We start from the raw sequence: 23799 nt of genomic DNA, 5'->3' as shown, positions 1-23799 counted from the left end.
TATGTTACTTTTAAACCAGAGATGCCCAAACTTGGGCCAGCAGGCCAAAGTTGGCCCATAACAACCTTTGTTTAGGCCCACTATCCCATCTGAGAAGAGAGGGAAAATGAAGGGAAGGGTCAGGAGAATGCTTTTAATAGAGACTGTCATTTCTAATTTTACGTAATCTCCTGTTGTTTGTTTTATTGTTGAGCTGACAAAAAAAAAGCAAGCTTGAATTAAATATTGCAAATGATTCAGATTTTTTTTAAAGTTCATGTGCTATATATGTAATTGTTTTCAATGTAATAAGTAATTATAAAATGTATAAAAAAGATCATTCATTCCCTATACGGTTAGAGTAATTTTTTTCTATTTATTTTTAAATTTTGTTTAAAATAATTTGGAAATTACCCATAGCAACTTTGTAATACAGTTTGATATATTTACCTTCAGCCCACAGCCCGGAGTTATGTCATTACGTTTAGCAATTTGTCCCTGGTGATGTTAGTGGTTCCCAAAGTGGGGGTCGTGGAACAATGAGAGAGGGTCACTTGGTGATTTCTAAAAATCAAATAGATTTTAATAAACTATTAAAAGTACTATATTTTATCCATATCATACAGGAGATACAAATAATTATATTAAAAATACAACATGCAAATAAAAAGAAATCAGTTTTCTTTTTTTTCCATTGGATTGCGACTCCTGAGGTTTTTACATTACATTATCCCCACAGCAATAGCATTATCTGCAACAGATTGATTTTACAGCACCTGCCTAAACTTTCTGACACCTTTATGGCACTCAAATACATTAAAAATAAAAACAGGTGACTGAACATGGGGGATGATCTCCAAGTGGTCATCTTCAAAAGTAAACCAAGAATAGACTTGTGCTGTCTCATTAGGTGAGGTTAATATTAAATTAAACAAATGAATATATTACTATAAAAAATAAAGTTGTTAGACTATTGCACTTTTTTGTGTGGGTTGTTAATATGCTCATGTTTAGCTAGGCCTATTGGTGTGTGTGAGAGCCGTTGCATTCAGCGTTTGTGTCTATAACCACCTCTGAAAATAGTAGAAGTCGTGAGTCACTGGCATTGTTATTTTGGGGGTCGTGGGCTGAAAAGTTTGGGAACCCCTGAGTTAATGTATCAGCTAATGTTTACTAATGAGAACTTATTGTAAAGTTCATTTTATAATCCTTTAGGAATTGAATTGGTTTGAACTCTGAATGTAATTGGTCTGTTTAATCTGAACAGTTTATGTTAAGTTTTGAACATCAGTGTTTGTGTATTATCAATAACAATTGAGATTATATTTTTGAGGTTTCCAATTAAGGATTCAGGAGTTGATAAATCAAGTCAATATTGATTTTAAAGCACTTAACAGGAACTACTGCATACATATTGTCTCTTAACCTTGTTTTTTATTTGATTACATAACAGAAGATAAGATGTCAGTTGTGTGTTTAACAGTAGTTTCGACTTCACAAACTGGTTTGGCGAGATATCTTCCAGAAGCATCGTGATGAACACACACCCGTGGATATGGTTTGTTTTTTAATCGAGACTGAAAATTAGATAAGGTACAACAACTGAGAAACGGGTTTACCAATCTGACATATAAATGTAATCCTCAAACACAAAGCCAATCTTATGGTGCAGGTATATTTTTAGCAATAGTCAAAAACACTTTGCATGAGTCAAATTTATAGATTTTATGCCTAAAATTATTAGAATATTAAGTAAATATGTTCCAGGAAGGTATTTTGTAAATTTCCTACAGTAAACATATAAAGTAAAATGCATGGCTAAGAACTTTTTTTAAACGCAATTCCCTCCATATTTAGATTTGTTAAAACCAGATCCCAGATTATCAAGTTGTATTTCGGCCTTAACATATTATCCTATCCTACCATATCAATGGAAAGCTTATAGTCCAAAAAATGTACATTTATTACTGGTTTTGTGGTTCTGGGTAACAAATAATTAATTTACATGTTTCTAACCATTAATGGGTGCTTTAATTAAAGATAACTTAAAAATGCAAACTCTTTGACTAAACAAACTTCCTATATTACTGAAGCTCATAAATGTTTCTAAACATCAACACATTTTAACAATAGAAACCCCAGCGCACGGTTTGTTGTCTCGACTCGGAGATTTTCCAGTGGCTCGTTGTTGCTACGGGAAGTGACGTCACGGCGGTCGGCTGGATTATTCAACTGATGGAGCCTCTGTTGTAGCAGATACACAGAGTAAATGGTAGATTCAGGGCCAGCAGAACTAGGAGGGAGTCGCTCTCAAAATCCGGCTTCATCCTTTTTTAAACAGACTATTTTCAGGTCGAAATTTACCGGAGCATAAAGTTCACACTTTACTCTTTTTAACGAGCCTAATATTTTGATGGTTACCGATTCGGAATGTTAGAAAACGACTGGTGAAAATTGGGTAGCTACTGTGAAGGGAATTAGCAAGCTAGCTGGCTGTATAAGGGGATTCTGGCTGGGAGAGAAAGAAGAATAGACGGATAACAAAGACGGGATTTCCGCTGTTTTTACTGAACACTCCGAACACACATCGTTTAAATAATTCCAATTGAAGCTAGCTTAATCGCTAGCTTTCTCGTTTAGCCATTTATCATGGAATTGAGAGTAGGAAACCGATACAGACTGGGAAGGAAAATTGGCTCTGGATCATTTGGTGACATTTATTTGGGTAAGTGATTGTTTTATTTTTTACTTATTGAGAGTGTCGATATTTACCTGTCAGTTTTATGAAAGTACACCTCGTATTTTGTTTTGAAACGTCAAATGGATTCCCATTCCCACTGTCCCTCAGTCAGCTGCTCCTGAGGGTCCTATTCAGGAAAGCCAGAAAACCCCCACTAACCTTCACTATTTTGATGCTAGTTTAACACGTCGGTTAAAGATTAGTTAAACCTAGCGTTAGCTCCGTGTTTGTTTGTAAATGCATCTTGTTATGGTCATTACGTGACACCATTTACCAGTGAAAATACAGTTCCCAAGAGTCAAGTCTCTTAAAGCTTTATATATTATATTGTCAATAACCAATAAAAATTCCAGTATACAAGTCTTGGTGTAGGTACTACAAAATAATAATTGATTCAATTGTATGTAAGTTACAGACAGTTCAGTTTTAGTCCTTGGTATAAGAGCACTTCTGCATTTTGATTGCTGACATGTCGACTACATTTTTTTAAAGGTTGTATTTATCCGCATTTGTTTCCAACGTGTGTTTGAGAAGTCTCTCATTTTAAATTATTGTATTAGTGTGTAGTAGTGGAAAAGTCCCTTGTAAAATGTCCTTGTAAATCAAGAAGTGTAATATTTTCACTAGTTGGGTGTCTGTCAGCACACTCTGTAGAATTGTATATCTTACTGATTACTGCGAAACTACTGAGAGGAGAGGAAGGGAAGTACCTTGTCACAAGTAAACACAGCTATAGAATTTGGACATTGTGAGCATGATCAGATCTTTGCAACTTTTGAATTGTTTCTACGTGTTGGTAGTAAAGTTGGTTTGATTGCAAGAACCTTTTATAAAGGGAAGATTATGCTCAACTTGAACTGGCTGGCAAGTTTCTCTTGCGTTTGAGTTTCAACTTAACTTCCACAGGTTCTTGTGAAAGGCACTGATGATGTAATATTTGCTATCGTCATTGGTTTTGAAGACCAGAGGCTACAGGGTATTGTGACGGGCAGCTGCCCTTAAGTTTTCTTCATTTTCACCACAATGAAGACATCAGTCAGTTTTCTGCCATTCTAAACAACCTGTTTTTGTGTATTTTGGTTCCTTTTGAAGCATCCTGCTTAGGCCTTTATGGTTTGCAAAGTTTATTCAAATGCAATATGGGATGCATATGGTCTCTAGTGGCTCTTTGCTCTTGCTCAACTCTTTCATTTTTGTTTCGCAGTTGGAGTTGTGTGCAGTGATCTCATTGCTGGCCAGAGTTGTGTTTATGATATGTTCTCGGCTGTACTTTGGTGGAGAAACACTCCACGCCTCCTCTCTGTACTTCTCTCCAGAAACGGCTTAAAACAATCATTGGTTCCAAAGCAAGATCCTAAATCTGAAGTGATAAGCCGCCCAGTATGTTCTTTCAGAATTACCCAACACTTATTAAATTTTTTTGCAGAAGTCCATTGGAGTTTGCAAACACAGTAGGAGGAATTAGATCAGCTGATTTTTGTGTGGCTGTTTGCACTTTGTTTGTATCTGTTGCAGGATGGCATTGTCTAAGCGGGTGTCATGCTTCAACATGCACTCTGTAATTGGGCTACTAATGCCTAATAAAATCTGATTTATGTCTTATGTTAATTTTAAGTCTATTTTCTTCAATTAAACATTTGTGAACTTAATTTTAATCATTGGACTGCATAAAAAAATTAAATTATGGAATTTAATCAGTCTAAGTGTAAGGTTGACAAACTACATATTTTTTTCTAGCACACCTTTTTTTCAATGTAAAACAAAAGTGGGGATAATGTATAATATGCAGTATTTTGTAGAAAGTAAAACACAACCTACCCTAAAAACAGCTAGTCATTAAAAAAACGCATCACATCCCTTAATAGCAATTATTCAAAGATATAGTAGAACAAAAACATGAAAAACTGAAAACAAAGATGCAAAACAGGAAATCTGCTTGTTAAGAGTGACGTCACGCGAAGCTGCTTCCGGGTCCAAACACCATATCAAACTGTATGGGGAGACTCAACAAATGGTAATAATAAACGTTTACAAAGTAATGTAATACTTTTGAAAATCACAATCTGTATATATATATTTGTCCATGCCCAATATCTGATGGTCAGAAAGTGATACATTTTTTTTTATAAATTGTTCAAATATTGGTGTCTGTGCAGCAAGTCCAGAAACTGTTGTGTACACCATGATTTTATATAAAATTCAATTTAATGCATGATATGACTAAAGAGTGGATTTCAAATGAGTAGCGGCTTGGACCCGGAACCAGTATTTCATACATTATGACTTAACAAGCAGATAAGCAATGCAAAGACACAACCATTCAGCATGCATGCTTATATTATTTTAATTAATATTTTCAATTATTGTTACTTTGACTTGTGCGTTTTAAAGCACAATTGTTTACTAGTGTCAAATTGACTGTTTGTTTGTTTGTTTGTGTGTGTGTAATAAAAACATGACAGATTTTCTCTTTCATAATACAGTTTTATATTCATAGCACTAGTTTTGAGTTAGTAATCCAGAATTATTAATTGCATTACTTTCCATATCAAATAGATAACGTGATTAGTTTTTTAAATCTGGATTGTGTTAATCTTAGTTTTGACTTAGCTGAAGTCATACGTTACACACATTCTATATGATGCCACTTTAGCTTTAATGGTCAATAGTAGTGTTGGGGGTAACGCATTACAAGTAACACAAGTTACGAAATAATATTACTTTTCTAAGTCACGCATTACTTTTAAAAAAATTAAGTCATAATTGAGTTACTTTTTTGAAAATGTAATGAGTTACTTTGTAGTTTAGTTAATCAGCAATTTATTTTTTAAAAGCTTATTTAAAATTAAAGTAGGCACAATAAATCACACAGTCAATGAGAGAATGTGTTTGTTATTTTGAACGCATCAAAGAAAAAGGGGATTGTCTCAATAGACAGTGGTTTTTACTTAAGGCAAATCGCACAAAAGTAGCAAACGCATTGCTTTAAACTTTCAATAATCTGTATATACGGCATGTAGAGCTCTACAGGAAGTCTGGGGTCAGGAAGTTTTCAAATAATATTATCCTAAATCTGTTATGTGTTTTTTTAAAGGTAAATGAAGGTTATACAGTGCATTGTTAATTGCAGAGCTCCTCTATTAAAAAAGAAAGAAGAAAAAAAAAACAAGTTCCTTGAAGAGCTAAAGCCTCAGTCAGGAAATAAACACAAAAGTAACAATGCATTACTTACCATAAAAAGTAACTAAGTAATGCAGCTAGTTACTTTATTGGGCAGTAGCTCAATATTGTAAAACATTACTTTCTGAAGTAACTTTCCCCAACATTGGTCAATAGTATAATAGTGTGTTAATTACAAAGACCCTAAATGTTATGCAACAATGGTGATTCAGCTGGTGTACTGGGAACAGCCATGTCCATGTACTCACTAAGGGGCTTATGTAAAGACTCCCAATATCCCCACACCTGGGGAGGCAGAGCCTGACAAACTCCAGCTGGGGCTGAAGGAGGCCAGACCGACCTGATCAACAACACATGCTCTCTTTACCAAGCCTCTTAAAAAGTACAGCGCTGGCCATCCAACATGAACCATAGAGAGAGAAATCCTCACAGAGCTCTCATGAAAACATGCGGCTGTCTTGTGGCTTGTTAAACCATGCAGCCAAGAGCATTTTTCGTGGCAAGATATGCATTTTTCCATCTCCAGTAACCAACCTCCTAGGGATGCACACTAAATTGGAAACTATACTGGTAATTGGACAACAAAACTGTGTGTACTTGATTAATGCAGTTCTCTAAAATACAGTTTTCTAGATTTAAATGTAGAATTTGCTTTGGCTGTGGACTGGTACAAGGACGTGTAATTACTTCTTTGCTTCTTCTTTGCATGCTAATATGTGATGTAGTTAGCTAATAAGTGGTTAGCTAGTTTGCAGAGTCAGTCATTTGGCACAAACATGTATGAGATTGAATAAATTAAGCCTAGTAGAGAACTAAAGAAAATAACTGAAAATACTTAGTTGTCCATTAAATATGACATGAATAAATAGTTTAACATCATTAATGTGTGATTAGTGTACATGATTAAATGTAAGTTTAGCAGATGTTTCTGTAAATAATTGAGATGTTTTTGAGATTATAATTAAGTCTTTAGTTCAACATGGATGTTTTAGATTGAGCAAAAGTGATGCAAAAATATTTGCATTGTTATTAAGCATTAAAAAAACTCAACTTTAAGTATATCAACTAAATAGAATGATTGCAGAAGAATTACGAGGCACTGGAGCAATGATGAAGAAAATTAAATTAAATTCCGAGTAAATTACATCTTAAAGTTCATATAGAAAAGAGTTTTCTGTACAAAATCCGTATAGATCACAACCCACAGTGATCCGCGGGTTAATAACTTCTTTTGACCTTTTAAGTTAATCAAACATGTATAACAATTGCAGATAGATTGCCTCTCGCGTCATTCTAATCACATGTATGAAAGCATTTTGGCTTCCCTGTACAATATAATGATGACGGAAAAAGTTGTGGTGTGACTTACCTAAGTGCTTTTTTAGGTCATTAATTAAAGGTGTTTTCACTGGTTGTTTAGCTTGCATTAATGCATTCAGTTTAAGCTGCACAATTAGACATTAAAAGATCGTGATCTCAATTCAAACCCGCGCAACATGAATGATAAATGATAATGATTTGCATATGTTTATCAATCCTTCAAAGCGCTGCATTTAAATCTGCGTTTGATCGAGAGATTCGGTTTTTACCCTTTTTTCAGTTAGTTACAAACAATTTAATACCACAGAAGTACTGGCAGAACAGTTTACAGTTCAGATATAAACACTGATGTTTATGGTAAAGATTAAAATCACTGCTTAATGGAACTTGACGCTGGTGAATGTTGTAGCAATTACATTGTGTAACCAATGGGTGGTGACAAACTATCAAAATTGTCACTGAATAGGTTTCCAAGAATGATCCACCTATAATGAAACATGAAGTTTTATGTGTGAATTGTTGAATCATTTATTGAAAATAAATATGACATGCTGTACATGATGTTGAATTTCTATATTTAGCATTATCAGCAACAGTAGCAAAGATCATCATGATTTTTATTAAAATGACAGGTTCTAAGGTCTGTTTGTTAAAACCAATTGTTTTAGCAGCAATATTTCTGTAAAAATGGAAAGCAATTGACATTTGTCTCCTCTGGGGCTGGGCGATATGGGCAAAATATCACATCCCGGTATTTTTAGGAGGAATGACGGTATACGATATATATCCGGTATTTTCCCATAAATGGTTACTTGAGTTAAAGCCTTTATTAAAACTTTATTAAACATTTTTGAGCAAAATTTAATTCAAACAGAGGGGTTTCCCTCTCTGTTTATAAATAAACAGCTGCACAAAAATAACAGCAGCACAAAATCTTTGATTTAAAAAAAAATATATACAGTACAGGGTTTTTCCTGCTTAACACTATACACAGCTTTACTGTGCTGTTGTGCAAATAACAAAGTAAACAGAGCCATAGAAAACAGAGCTACATTGTTAGAGCAAAAAAGGAGCACACTTGAATAGTAACAAAACAAAAAGTATTATAGGATAGAAAAGAATCACAATAAATGTAAATATGAAACACAGTATTTTGTCACAATTACAGTGGTGTTATAAGTAATCCTGTATACCACAGGTGTGTGATTTATAAACAACAATTAAATAAGCTGTATGTGTTTTAGTTACACATTTACATATATGTATTGTGCACAATCATCAAATAGTGCACATATTGAAGATATCTAAAGAGACGTCTTTCACTCCATGTAAAAAAAAAAAACTACAATTTTTTTTTTTGGGTTTGGTTTTGGTTTGACTAAACTTGTTTACTAAATATTAAATAAGGAGATGAAAATGAATAGACTATAGATATGAGAAGTAACGAAATTGTTTCATAGTGCTGTAATCAAATGCTGGTTAAGCATAAAAATGTAAACTGTTATAATGACTGAGCAGAATGCAGAGCTAAATGTGTTATAACGTAAATGTAAAGAAGAGACCGTCCTGTAATAAATACCAAACTTATAATCAGTGAATATGAGGTGGTTTCACTTTCAAAATGCAGTATAAATTCATCACATTTTGGTGTTTTGAATTCGTTTGAACACATTCAGGTGCTGCTTGTTGATTTGACAAGGCTTCTACATTCGTTCTTGCTGTCAATTGCGGAAGAAATAATCGATAAAAGGTTTCTGATAAACCGCTGTGACAGCTGCAGGTGCTGTGTGACGTGCGCGCACGCGAGGGGCAGTCAGATTTGTTCGGCCAGTCAGATTTAGATAAAACACCGGCACTGCATGTTCCTACCTCCATGTTGCGTGTAGCGATGGGTCCTTCTTGAATGATTCGTTCATTTTGAACAAATCTTTTATATGACTCATGGAGTGAATCATTCATTTGCGCATGCGAACATTTGTGCAAGTGGAGCTCGCGTGCTGCTGCCTTGGAGTGGTCTGTTTCACGCAGAATTCGCACGTGTGGCCTCAAACCATATCGATCGATATGAACAATATTGGATAATACTGCATCGCGTTGGAGAATCATATCGATAAATCCCCAGAACCCGATATACCGCCCAGTCCTAGTCTCCTCGCTTTTTTGCTGATCCGTAAAATGGTCCGATCCATGACTCTAAAACTGTAGTGTGGTCCGAACTGCAGATGTGTGATCCATTACACCACTATCAGATATTAACCAGGAATGGTTTGTTGTTTAACACCCAGTGTTTTCATCTTTCGTAGACCATTTTTTTTGGTCTCTGACATATTTATTTTGGCCCACACATTTTTAATACGCTGTTCTCTGGTTTACCAGAGATGCTTATTTTGTAGATCTTTCACTAGTGAATTGGATCTCAACACTGCAACACGAGTATCCATCTGTTTCTGCACTGCACAAACCAACAAGCTTGCAGTCACGCAAAATGAATTTGAGCATATGCACATGAATGAGATGAGTGCAACCAATTTGTTCTCCAGACAGGCTCAGGCCGAACCCTCAATCCCTCTGGAGGGCCCAGGGCCTGGTGTGCAGGATGGGGGTTGAGAAAAATGGCAGCTGCCTGCATTGGGGGGTGGATGGCTGACTTTTATTGATCTCCAAGATTACATCATGGAAGGCTTCCTCAGGAAATTAATGCACTTTTTCCTCTTAAAGGAAAAAATAATAATGTCTGCGAAGGAACCAGATTTGCAAGAAGATGAAAAGAGCTCGAAACCATGATTGATATGCAGTGACAGGAATGTCACCATGGGCGTTGAAGTCATTTGTGTCATTCACTGTTGAACCATGTGTACGTAGACAGCTGTGTTAAGGATGGTTCCTTTAGTGTTTACTTATGTATTGAGTGGATGTGTCTAAACATGTTCCCTGTACTGTCAGGATAGGGGAGGAAGAACATTCTCTCTGCTAATGTGCCCAGGCAAATCAAATTCCACTGTACATATCTTTGCACTCTTTGATATTCTCCATTGGTGGTGCAACATATTTATGGAGGCATGAAGTACATAAGGATCAAGGGCAGACATTTTAGCGAGAAATCCACAGTATAAAGCCGACCATTTACATTAAGGCCTGTTCGCATGTATAGTTTTAAGAATAAAAGCTTACAGGATTTCAAACCGCAACTACAAAACATGAAAGTGATTTTGATGTAAACGTATGTTTATCATTCTTGTCATCGTTCAAATCACAATCATGAATATTTTCCAACCATAATCAACTCTTTGACAGTATAGAATGTACACTTTTTAATTAAAAAAATCCAAAAGACGCTAGAACAGTTTTATGTTATGTTCAGTTGAGTACATGCAATATCCCAAATGTTTTGAACAATTTGTGAAATGAGAATATTGCAATTTTGACCAAGAACACAGACTTTATGCCTATAGCAACAACTAGCTTGTTTTGCACACTCATTTTGGAACAGTTATTCTTTACCGTTTACAGCTGATTCTGTCTGCAAAAATAAGTCAATTCAAACAGTGAACCAAATTACTCAAGAGTTTGAGACGAAAAGAAAGTATTTCGAAGTATCGAAAGCTATTGTGTGCCTGTTTTGTCAGTAAAGCTGATTTTGTAATAAGCAATAAATTTCTAGCAGGTGCTTTCAGATGCATTTTCTACATGGAGCCATAGTTCACTGTCAAGCTTTGCAAAATTGCATTCATAATCAGGCAATTATGAAATCGAAGGTAAGTTTGGTGATGACAAGTGTTTGCATACAGTAGATTCTGAGTGAACTATGGCTTTGTTGCTGCTACATCTGAAAGCATGTAAAAAAACACATTTAATAACATGTAGGGCTGGGCGAGTAGTCAAAATCGACATTTAGAACCTATAATTGATAAAATTTTTCCAGGTCGAATTCTTTTTTTGATTACTTTCCCTATTGTGTGTGGAGTCATGTGACCCTGCTTAAGGCTTTGCAGCCACATCTGATCTCTGGTCAAAGAGGACAGTGGACCCATTCTTGAGCCTTTGCACTAAACTGACGAAAATGGGAAGCTGCTCAAGAGATGCCTTGAGACATTACATTATTTACATTAAATTATTTGTTTACAGAAGATGCAAGAAATGCACTGTTTAAAATATTATTTACAGAATATACAAGTTATTGTATTTAGAATAGATGCTGCATATTTTCTACTTTTAATATGAAAAAATATTTATTTTTAAAGTTAAAGTTATTTATTTTCACTTTTTCATAAGAAAAAAGTAACTGTTGGTTTTAGGTGTGCGTTTTAATTCCAGTTGCTCAACGTTGATGTTCAATAAATAATGTGTGAATCTTTATTTTAAAATCAAGTAATGCACCCTTCATTCAAAAATCTCTCACTTGTAATATGAGCATATTTACTGTACAAAACTTGTCTGTGAACTATGAGGGCAAAAAAAATGTCATTAATCGTAATCAAATTAGGGTTGGGCCGATAGACGATGCCATCATCCATCGCTGATCACGATGCTGAACCGGCATCGCGATCCTCCACACCGCCCCCATCCCAGCAGCAACCCGCTCGCGAAAAATACACTCAGCCACGTTTACACTAATACGTCTTGGTTTTAAAATGGCATTTTAGAACGAAAACGATTCACGTTCACACTGGCGTTTCATCTAGCATTTCTTATAAGCCCTACTTCCACTCCCGCTGAAAACAAACACACACACACACACACACACACACACACACACACACTCACACTCTGTCATGTGCTGCAGCGTCCAGCAGTCAGCCCAGAAAGCAGTGCACGTCGGACAGTTTATCAAGGATGTACTGCTGGATCACGTCTCACTATAGTTGTTAAACGTAATATTTAATTAATCATGTCTCTATCTAACGACTCTTCTGTCTTTTGAATCTATCAGGTAACATGTCACAGCCTATTCATGCCAGAGTCCTGCGGAAAAGTGATTGACAGGTGTTAATTTATGTGTAACTTTATTTGTTTATGATTTGGTTATGGGTAGAAAAAAGACCATGCAGGTCAGGTAGTTGAAACGGTAGGCTATAAATAATTAATTTGTTATGAATTAAGTATTCATAATTAAAATTCACCACTGCCTACCACGACGATGCCATTGTCCATTGCAGTGTTTGAAATTAGACATCGTACTATGCCAAATTGGTCGACATCGCCCAGCCCTAAATCGAATTAAATTGTTCAATGAATCGAGATTTGGATTTTAGGCCAAATCGCCCAGCCCTACTAACATTTTTTTTCGTCATAATAGAAATCTCACATAATAGCTTCAGTGTTGGAAAATAAATCATTGTGAGATGTGATTGCATTGTCTTGTTTTTATTAGTCACACTAAATCAATGAAAGCTGTTGAATCTTATTTATTTTCAGCAGCCAAAATGAGAATTTTCTGGTTATCTATATGGAGGTTTGGAGTTTCTGTGTGTGAGAGCACCCTCTGGCCTTTGGAGGAGATTTGCTTCTGTTTAAACGCATGTACTTGCATGACAAAATGTTTATGACCGTTTCAGCTTTTGATTTAACTATGATTGCGATTTCATTTCAATTAATCGTACAGCCCTAGTAAATGACATGGATACTTCTAGAGGAGATCTCTCTGTGTCTCCCTGCAACATACTTGATACAGAAATAACATGACCGCCTACAAAAGATGTATCTGACAAACTATTAAATGTTTTTTTATGTTGAGTGCATAATCCTAACTTGCTCTGAAGCAGCAATTCAGCTTGCATAATTTCGTGTTCAACTGTTTGCATTAATTAAGTTTAAGTGCAGTGTTATTGCATTTGCTTTGTGATTAGTTTTCGACATTGCCATATACCGGATGTTAAACAATGTAAATAAATCCAATATTCTTTTATTATTAACAAATATTTCTTGTTTTTGTAAATATTTTTTGCATATATCATTATTTTCTGGGTTATCATTGTTGATTTAGACACATACTGTAATATTTATGGCTAACAATTTACTATTTAATCTTATTTCACTTGCTGCTAATTCGTTATAATGAACTAAATTCTTGTCATTAAATGCAACACCTAAAGAACTTTATTCATCTAATTCTCAATCTAGTTTCAATAATTTCATCAGTGGTGGAGTTGGAGATGACATTTCCCATCTACACCATTGTTGTTTTAAATGAACATCCTCTACCGGTCAAAATGTGCATACTGTGGCATTAAAAATCACACATTTGAAGTGGCAAGCTACAGAAAAGCACACGCATATGAGATCCTGTTTGGTGGAAATATAGTTGGTTATCTTAATGTTTTTGTTCTTGATATGAAGGGGCCTTCAACCCTCTCAATGCCAAACAGAACAAGCCTGTATTTACAGACATTGTTTATCAAAATTGTTGCTTCGACTATTATTATTACTCTTCCAAAGCTATTTCTATTTATTATTCTGTTGGATGAGTGTTTTAAGATATTTTGAAAATCTTTTGGCATTGACTTCCATAGTATTTTTTTTTTGCATGGAAGTCAGTGGTTGCTGGCTACCGCCATTCTTCAATATATTTTATTTTACGTTTAACAACAAAAGGGAAACCCATAAAGCTTTGAAACCACTTTGAAGTTGAGAAAATGGTAAATTACATACCTTTTACATAATTATGGACTCAGTGTGTGTGTGTGTGTGTGGAGGAAAATGATTGAGTTCATGGTGTTTGTTTGCTTGTGGTAAGTCTGATCAGGTACCCAGGCTTTGTTCATGTTTAATATGGTCATATGCCTTTATGTATCTGATGTGTAGCTCTTTCTCTTTCCTCATGAATGCACTCCATAATGTGAGGCTAAAAAAGGCAGGACAATTGGAGCTCTACAGCCGGGTCTCACTGGTGTGTGACAGGAAAATCTTGCAATTTCCAACAATGGACCGAGTTCCATTTAGATGGAAATGGGGCTGATTTGAGTAGACGTGTACACTAGCAAACAGCAGTAAATCCTGCAGGGAATCTTTTAAAACATCTCAATCTCATTTTAAGCTGAGTTAGTGGACTTTAAAGGGTTTACCAAAATAGAATTGTTTTTATTAATATCTAGAGGTTTAACAATACACTTAGTCACGATTCAATACTTATTGCAATATTCAACTCATGATAAAATATTCTCAGTATTGTTGGCTAAACAAAATGTTTCATGTTATTATAGTTATTTCTCAAATATATTTTAAATATGTAGACTTTGTGGTGGTGGACCTTGAATTGGTTTTGGACCTCAATGCACAAGACAGTGATGACATCATAATACGACTATTCATCATTCTGAATTTATTAATTATTCTTTCACTGACTACATTGATTAATGTAAAGAGACAGTTTTTTCACTATAAAAATCACGCATTATCAGGACCCCCTCTTTCTTGTAATATAGTCTACGTTAAATAGGATACAGTAGTTATACTCATTGGCACTGTGTAAAATTTCACTCGGAAGGAAAAAAGAAAAGTGAGGAATATTTGAATGTCAAAATTAAAAATCAAATGCCGTTGCCAACCCACCATAATCAAAATCCAGCCCTTGTTTGGTCCGAACCAAAGTTATACTCCATATAAAAGCAAAGCATTTTATAACTTTCAGTACATATGATAAGCTGAAATGTGTGTCTTTAAGCTGATTGGGTTTGGCAGTGCGTGCACAGTCGGTTTATTTTCAGGAGTATTGAGGGGTATTGATTGTTATACCACTCTGACACGGCAGTGCCCACAGGGTTTAAGGATTCAGGGACTGTGGGGAAAACCACAACAGCTGTGATTGAATGGGTCATGGTCACCAGAAACGTGTCGTGTGGACCATCATCAGAGCATTTGGTCTGTTTAGCCTCCTAGTCTTATCTATGAGCGATGGCAGGTGATGTCCTGTGAAGCTGGTACTACTTGTGCCACTTAAAGCATCTTTCAAAGTGGAAATAGATCATGGCAATTCTGGAAGAGATGTGGCTGGAACTATTGTTTTGACATGACTTGGAGTGCTTTCAGTCCTGTAGCTCGATTAATCTGAAACGGGGATTAAAATGGTTTTTTTGTTTTGTTCTTGGTGCGGGTCGATTTCATGCAGCAAAGTTTCTAAACGGACCAAAACAGTTAAAACCAGTCACGTGAGTAAACTCTCCTCACATTGGTCAGAGTTTCAGGGTTTATTTCTGATGGATTCTGCTCAGCTGTCGTACGTGGTTATTTTAATTTATTATGATGAGCAATATGACATTCAAAGCGAGACTGCAGTCAGATCATGAAGCAGATCAATGTTGATCTTTCTTTTGAGATGTCAGTGCAGAAATGGACAAAACAATAGGCCTAAAACAAAATAGTGTGGGGTTAAAATACAGAAAAAATATCAGATCATAATTTCTGTCAATTTTGGTAACAGATAAACAGCTCTCGTTAATATTTCAGCATGCTTTCACTTTTGTATTTAACATGAAATGCTTGTCATTTATCAGTAGGAATGACCTCCCGGCCTACTCATAACTCTCTCTTCATATAGCCATATATATAGCTATTACATATCCATAATACACTGTGAGCCTGATTTGTTAGCTTGTGTGATCGTTTATTGCTTTCTCACTACAGTCGATCCGCTCCAGAGTTTTTTCAATTGAGTCGAGACCACCTCATTCAGGCGATCTCAGATCGATTGATTTGGCATGGATAAAAGCGCGATTGTTGGATTTACATATGCCAAACGAACCACGCTAACTGAGCAAATGAGACCGGTTTGAAACAAGCGTCTAGGTGTAAAAGCGCCCTTTAACAGGAGAGTAATGAACCTAGCTCCTCTCCAGCATGGTCCTGGTGTAGCATTGATTTACATGTAAAAGTAAACAGCTTGCTTCCAGAATCGAAACCATATTTAATAAATGAGTTCAAGAGAAACCTCCTGGCACAGGCTCTGACAGGATCTGACGTGTAAAGTATTTGCACTACTTGCTCTGTGTTTTCATACTGGTGTATGACAAAGTTATAGTGTCTGCCTGCCTGCCTTGTGCAAGTTCTTAATATAAATTATATAAACTGTTTTCTGGTGTAACATTGCAGTTGTTCTTTACCATTCTAAAAATGTTAATCTACTGTAGTACATATCTAGTAGTTTTTGTAATTTTGATCTAATTATTGTGCAAACTGAGCTGTATGATTCATGCCACATGTCAAATATTGGGCTTTTTTGTAGACGCACATTACACGTCACTATCACACTATTGTGGAGGAGCATTTAACAGTAGAATAGTCATCAAACATGCTGATGTAACACTCACTCTGATGGCAGTCTTGTGAATTTGTTCCATAACGGCTGGATGTCTGTTTGGTTATTTTTGTGATGGATCATCTGGCCTTTTCAATTAAAGATAAGAGGGAAGCAAGGAATTTAGCTGTCCTGGATGGACTTTATCCTGAGCTTGTTGGACATTGGCTTCCATGTTTTCTAAAAGTATAGCTGTTAATAGTATTGTTTTTCTTCTCATTCTATGTTGAAGTTGTTCTGTTTCCCATGCTGCAGTTGATGTGAAAGATGAACAATGACATCTGTGTAATTTTCCCAAAATTTCAGTTGTACGAGTAGTGGGAACATAAAGCAAGCGTCATCCAAATTTGATTCATTATCTTTACTAGGGCTGCATGATATTGGAAAAATCTTACATTGTGAATTTAATTTATTTATTTTATTTATTTTTTCTATAATTATCATTAGTATTATTATTTTTTTTATTATTATTCTGCAGTATATATTGTGATATGAATATTATTTCACTAATAATTTTTGATTGATTGGGTTGATTCTGTAGGGGAGTGCATAAAATATAATAAACAATCTACAAGCATAGATAAATTCAATAAAGAAAAAGATACAAACTAACTAAAAGCCACATTTTATTGTTTACAGAGGAGTCGAACTGTATTCAGGTATACAGTAATTGAATGATCCAAAATAAAATGTAAAATAATACTGCATAGTCTTCGTTTTATAAACCATTCAATAAAAATTGTCAATGTTAATTTGTCTAAGTTACAAACGGTGGAATTTCGTATTCCTGAATTGTTTTGTAAATTCTCAGTCACAGGCCTCAAAAAACAGTTGTGAAATGATCAATTATAATCCAGACTCAACATTGTATATACTCGCGATGTGACTATTGTGAGGGATCACATTGTGATATCAATGCTGAAACGATATATTGTACAGCCTTAATCTTTACAGCAAGTTATTCATGTATAAGCCACAATTATATGAAAAAAATTGTGACTGCGGCAATACGTTTACTAAAATATTCCATTACTTTTATTAAACTTATTATTTATTTTAGTTTTTTGTAAATTAATAAAAGTAAACATAACTGGAAGAATACTGCATTGCAATTAGGCCTGTCACAATAATCAATATATCGACTTATCGCACAACACATGGACATGACCTCAACCATTTTTGGTGATGCAATCTTTATCATCCATAACTAATTCTAGCAACATTTTAGTTGATTGGGCAATCTCTCTCTCTCTCTCTCTCTCTCTCTCTCTCTCTATTGATGTTAGTGTCAGTATGGTTAAAAAAAATCTATTTTTTTCTATACCTTACTTGGTATTTTCATGGGAGTTTGAAAATAGATCTGGTAGCAAATATTGCAGCCTCTGTTACTTTTTACTTTGCACTTTTTTGTTAACATTTATTATTATTATTTATTTAGAGTATGCGTTTTCACATTCTGATTCCAATGCCGAATTATTAATTGTATTTACATTTTTATAATTATGTTTTTTAGGGGTTTTTCACCTTTATTATGATAGGACAGTAGAGACAGGAAAGCATTGGGTGCTGACCGAGAGAGGGAAAGGATTGGCAAAGGACCTCTAGCACGGAATCGAACTCTAGTTGCTGTGAGCACGTCGGTTCTATATGTCTGTGCACAGTACCACTAGGCTATTGGTACCGACATAAAACATTTTAAAATGACTGTAATGAAATTAAATATTTTCATGTATAAAATATTGTGTTCTTTGGAAGAGCCTACTTGCATCGTGATGATATTATACTGTCATTCTGCCATTATATAATAAGTGGCATACAATTGTCTTAAAATGAAAGTAATAGCATTTATCGCAATATATTTTGGTGGAATAAATCGTACAACAAAAAACAGATATCGTGACAGGCCTAATTGCAATTTTATAATGAGGAAAAAGATAATAAAATCTTAAATGAGTTTGTTTTTTAATCAGTTTACTCTTGTGATATTTGTAGGTTTTAATGGGCAATGTGAATGTTTTGTTTTCTTAAGAACTACTGTTTTTATTAAAATTGTTTGAGATTGGGTGGCATTAGTGCAAAATCCAAATGGTAATGTAGGCTGATTACAAGGTTTGTAGAAGTAGTTTGCTGTTTACAAGCTGGCAGAGCCAGAGTGGGTTCAAGTAGCATGTCAGTTCCAGGACTCTGGGTAAAGGCAGCTGGGGTGAAATGTTCATTTTTGTTCAAGCAACTTATTCATTCTGCCTTTCATGTCAGATCCCTCAGGCACAACACATACGCGAAGGCTTCGTTCTCTGTTATCTTTTCTATTGGGTGGCTGTTACAGCAGATGATGGTGGATGATTTTCAGCGTCTTCTGCTCAGGATGTTGAGTTCTGGCAGATGGTGGGCCGGAAAGGAGGTGGTAAAGCAGTGCGTGTAGATAATTGTGCCCACTCCCTCACACTGGAAAGCTGTGTGAGTGAGTCAACCTTGGATATGTTGAATTTCATTGTAGGCTTGCATATTCATATTTTTTGGTCATATGTAATTGTGCTCCAGTGACTCATAATGCACTGGAAGCTAAAGCTTATTTAGACACAGCAAAGCCTCTCTAGTTGAGTAGATTTATTGTTAGCATGCTGGGGGATGCGTGAAATGTACGTCACAGGTACATGAGCAGATCGTTTATGTTGAAGCTTCCTACTTTAGACGTGTCCTACAATATGTTTGTTCCTCTCTTTGGTGATGTATAGTGAAACTGACCTCCATCTTCCATGTTTTCCGTTCTCCAGGCACAGACATCTCCGTGGGGGAAGAAGTAGCCATCAAACTAGAATGTGTGAAAACGAAGCACCCGCAGCTGCACATCGAGAGCAAGATCTACAAGATGATGCAAGGAGGCGGTATGTGTTTCCACACTCACTCAACAGCTCCTCGTGGTCCCCATCCGGCTTCTCCATTAGTACAGAACTATGAGTCACACGTACACTCCTCAAAGCGATGCCACATACATGAGAGCCTGTGTAATGTTCATTTATAAGAAGTAAAACTACCCTATTAGTTTCTTGGTAAATTCAAATTAATTCTGGGATTGGATTCTGGATGCTTTTGGACTGGACGCTAGATTTTTGAACTTCCATTTGATTGACAAACATGGCTCAACATTGATCTTTATCTCTAGCAAATATATATTTAAAAAAAAGGTGTTAAGTCTGTCATTTTGCTTTAAATCAATGATGAAGTAATATATTTATTAGGGATGCTCCGATTAGGATTTGTGCAGCCGATACAGAGTACAGATTCCTTTTCATGGTGATCAGCCGGTACGGAGTACAGATTCTGATGCTTCAAGCTTGATAATGCATTAAGCACATTTTCCTTCTAAGTAAGATATTTAAGTGGAGAGAATAAATGAAGGATGCTGCATATAAACCCCCTAAACATGTCTCTTATAACTATTTACAGTGGACTTGTCATGGTCAAAAGCAATTTTACAAAAAATAATAGATGGAACAGATAAAAAATGGTAAGAAAAATGACTAACACTGAAATTTGGAAACATTGCAAATGATGAAAGAAGAATTCAACATGTCTCAATCAAGAACAAGTTTGGAGCTCACATTTGATGCATTAGAAGTTAAAATGTTTACCTAGAAATCCATTACTAAAAGAAAAGGCCTATAAGCACCTATAAGCACATAAGTACATTACACAAAATTATATTATTAAATATTCATGTTAAAAATAGCATTTTTGGTATATTTATGTAATGTTTTCAGCCAGCTTTTAGTGAACTTGCAATATTGTCAAAAACACAGAACTTTCAGTTGTTAAATGTAAAAAGGCCTGAATACATGCAAGACGATTAAAATATTTTGCTCATGTCCAACTAACAATCTGCTGCGATCGGTTCATGAGATCGGCCAGATCAGCAAGTACCGATCGAGTTATTAAATGTGATTATCGGCCGATGCCGATCAATCGGAGTATCCATAATATTTTTTTCTAGAAAATAGTAATATAGTTAAATATTATTGCAGTTTATGGTCACTGTCTTCCATTTCTATTAGTTGTGAAATAGTTTATTCCTGTTAAAAGGCAAAGCTGCATTTTCAGCAGTCAATAATCCAATTTGTGCGTTTGTGTGTTAAAGGATTAAATTGTTTTGACCATAAATTTAGAATGCAAATGTTCACTTTTTTTCAATACGTAATTGCAAGAATTCAGATTCATTATCTGCTATAGGGGAGTAACGATGAAATTGTGTTTAAAATAAGTGTGTTATAATTAAGACAATGCTTAAATATAGTGTGTTAAGAACTACCAGTTTGCAGTATCAAGCAACATGATCAGGTTTGTATAAATAATAAGAACTGAATGCAGATGATGATACATTTAATTTAGAAATGACCATACCTGCTCTTACATGGAAAATAACTAGTGGAACTAGTGAAAATTATGATCACAGCTAGTTACAACCAGAAGTACTCAAATACATGATTTTAAGCATTGGCAAACATATTAGCAACTAAAAGCCTCTATGAGTGAACACTGTTTAATGATATAGTTGATATAGTTCTGTTTGTTGCCCTCTTGTGTAATCTGTTTGAGTAATGGGGTTTTTCTCAAAGCAAGGTGCAGGACCTCCATTTCATAGATGGTGTTACCGAATACTGTGGCAACATTGAGCGGCAAACCAATTGTGACAATTTCCTCTCACATCATCAGTCAGTGACTCAACACATCCTTCTTTGAGATTGGCATCATCAAATCTCAAACTACCCCATGTTCTGTCAGCACCATGTTTCGTGTCCTCATTGGCTGAGCATTGAGCCTCATGTGAATGTAGAGAAAATATCTAATTTGTATCCTGTAATTGGACCCAATAATATTTCTTTTTGTTGACTTTTTGTTTCTCTTGCAAAGCATCGTGATGGCTCATGAATATACATGAGTTGTCTGAAGGATGCGTCCCCCTTCGCTGCATCCAGCTGGGTTTGGCCCTGATTGCTTTTATTCTAGATAGATGTGTTACAGTCCTGTCAGGGGGTGTTTTATGGTGTCAGTAGCAAAAGTGTGTCTACAGCATTCGCTTTCAAACACGCTCAAGTCTGTCCATGCACTCGCAGCATGACTGAGCATGCATGACGTTCTCTCTGCAGCGGCCAAACGTTGCGATGGCATCCATGCCATGACAGACTGACATTCTGTCTGCGCCTCCCTCTCAGCGCTTGTGCTCTCTATGATCACATGGACCCCGGGCCAGATGGTGCATGCGGAGGGGAGTGGGTTTGGGGGGGAGGGGCCATCCTGTGCATTCCATCTCCTAACTGGGTCTCTTGCACCACTCCCAGCCTTATTTAGCACAGCATGAACTAGCATACACGCTGATGTCTTTACATATAGAGTGGGACCTGTATGTATACGTGCATGTGTGTACATGCGTTTTTATGGAGGAAAGGAAACCATGTCTTGCATGCTTTAGTCTTTAAAGGTTTTAGCATATTAAAAACTCCCTGGTTCGAGTCCATACATGGAGAAGCACAAGGCTGTGCATTTTTCTATTTTAATTCCTGTTAACATAGAGCTTGTCAGAGCCGTCATGATGTGAGAATGGAAAGGCGCGCTGGACGGCGCAGGCCAGGAGATATATTTAACTGCCTGAGTTTGCGCAGGAATAGCTGACCTGGAAGATGTTTTCTGCAAAGTGCTGAACAGCAAAAGCTCTTTGCTGTTGAAGGCAGTGGCCAGGCTCAGGGCACACATGAGAGTAGACACGACAGCAGCTGCTGAGATATCTCTGACCTTCCTGAATGCTGTTGAGTTCTCTGTCTCTTCCTGTCCTTAATCTTGAGTATGCCAAGTTTCTGTGAAGACAGAAAATCTAGACTAGTCTAGGCGATCTGTTTGACCTGATTAATGGCAGACCAGACATTGTGGTATTCAGGAAATCTGTTTGAAAACAGCCATTACACTGTAAAACATATAAAAAAATGCATTCATGCGTACCAAAGAAAATCATCTATATATTCCAAACATTTATAGTCAACAATCTCCTTTTTAATGTAAATAAACAGCTCCTTATATAGGTAGTAAAATATAAAGCTTCATGGTGAACCAGAATTCATAAGTGTCTTGTCTTAAATATGGCTAATAATACTCACAATAATACTTATGGCTAATAATGAACAAAGCACAAATTAGGCTAATACACAACACTGCATTAATACAAGAAACATTATCAAAATAACAAACATTAATTCCAGGGTTCATACGGGTGCTGGAAATCCTGGAAAATGCTTGATTTTTAATATAGTGTTTTCAAGGTTTGAAAGGTGTTGGATTTTGGACAAAGTGCTTGAACCTGCTTAAATTTGAAATTGCAGGGCTCAATTCTTTCGCCAGATGCGCAGATTTATGAGACATTCACACAGAATGCATATTTGCACGTAAAGCGCCAAACCGCAGCACTCAGGAATAGTTTAAAACAGTTGTCATGTCAACTTGTAAACAAAGCCCAAAATGTCTGCCGTGCCTTAAAGCTCTTCTGATTGGCCCACTGCTCTTAAACTGAACGCGAATGGATTGGTTAATATCAGCTGTCAATCACTCAGTCAACGCTTTCCTTCAAATGACAGGGAGCTACAGGTGCGAAAATGTAATGGTCTGAGTACGAGAGAATGAAACAACACTGACAGATTTAGTTTTACAAACCACCTGAAGTTACAAATAACGGCACATCTGATCAGTGATCATGTGGTAAATGTTAATCCAGCATTTACACTTTTCCAAGAGTGGATAAAAGACTTCAGGTGGGTTAAGTACGCTATGAAAATGACTAAAGCCATTCACTGTAAAGCCTGAGGGAGTTCGCTTTGCAGGTAGCAGTGTTTGCCAAACATTTTAAGCTTGAGGTGTTCTATTTAATCATTCATTTAATCGTCATGGTGTTGTCTATTGCAGCGCGTTCACCATCGTGAAATAGGCCTGCATTCACTGAGATTAAACTAATATTGCAGCTCATGAAAAGACTGTTACTGTTATTAAGATGACGTTTGCAAATATTCGGTTATATTATGTTTGGCTTAATCCTGAATAAGCTAGCTATTATTTTTGCGCTATATTTTGTTCAGTGCAATTTCATTTTTGCACTCTTTAAATTTCATTAATTTTTTTGCTAAACTCAACAGTCTAAAGGGCACGTCCTTGGTAATTTAAGTTATTGATCGTGTACTGCACACCATGCCATGTGAGGGCTGCTCAAGATAAGCAGAAGGCAGTTAAACCCCCTATTTTATACAATTAAAGT

General features: G+C 35.9%; 1 protein-coding gene across 2 annotated transcripts in view; it reads left to right on the top strand.

Annotated features, from left to right (window-relative positions):
* Positions 1-2231: 2231 nt before the first annotated feature.
* Positions 2232-23799, top strand: part of csnk1da (casein kinase 1, delta a) — a 40705-nt gene continuing 19137 nt past the window's right edge. For both annotated transcript variants that reach the window (XM_056453860.1, XM_056453861.1), the window contains exons 1-2: positions 2232-2704; positions 19283-19393. In XM_056453860.1, the coding sequence (XP_056309835.1) occupies positions 2629-2704; positions 19283-19393 (187 nt within the window). In that variant the 5' untranslated portion in view covers positions 2232-2628. The remainder of the gene's footprint in view (positions 2705-19282; positions 19394-23799) is intronic.

The sequence above is a fragment of the Danio aesculapii genome, chromosome 3 (genome assembly GCF_903798145.1).
Source record: "Danio aesculapii chromosome 3, fDanAes4.1, whole genome shotgun sequence".
Lineage (NCBI taxonomy): Eukaryota > Metazoa > Chordata > Actinopteri > Cypriniformes > Danionidae > Danio > Danio aesculapii.
The sequence above is the reverse complement of the archived record's forward strand: the minus strand, read 5'-3'. Positions and strand labels throughout refer to the sequence as shown.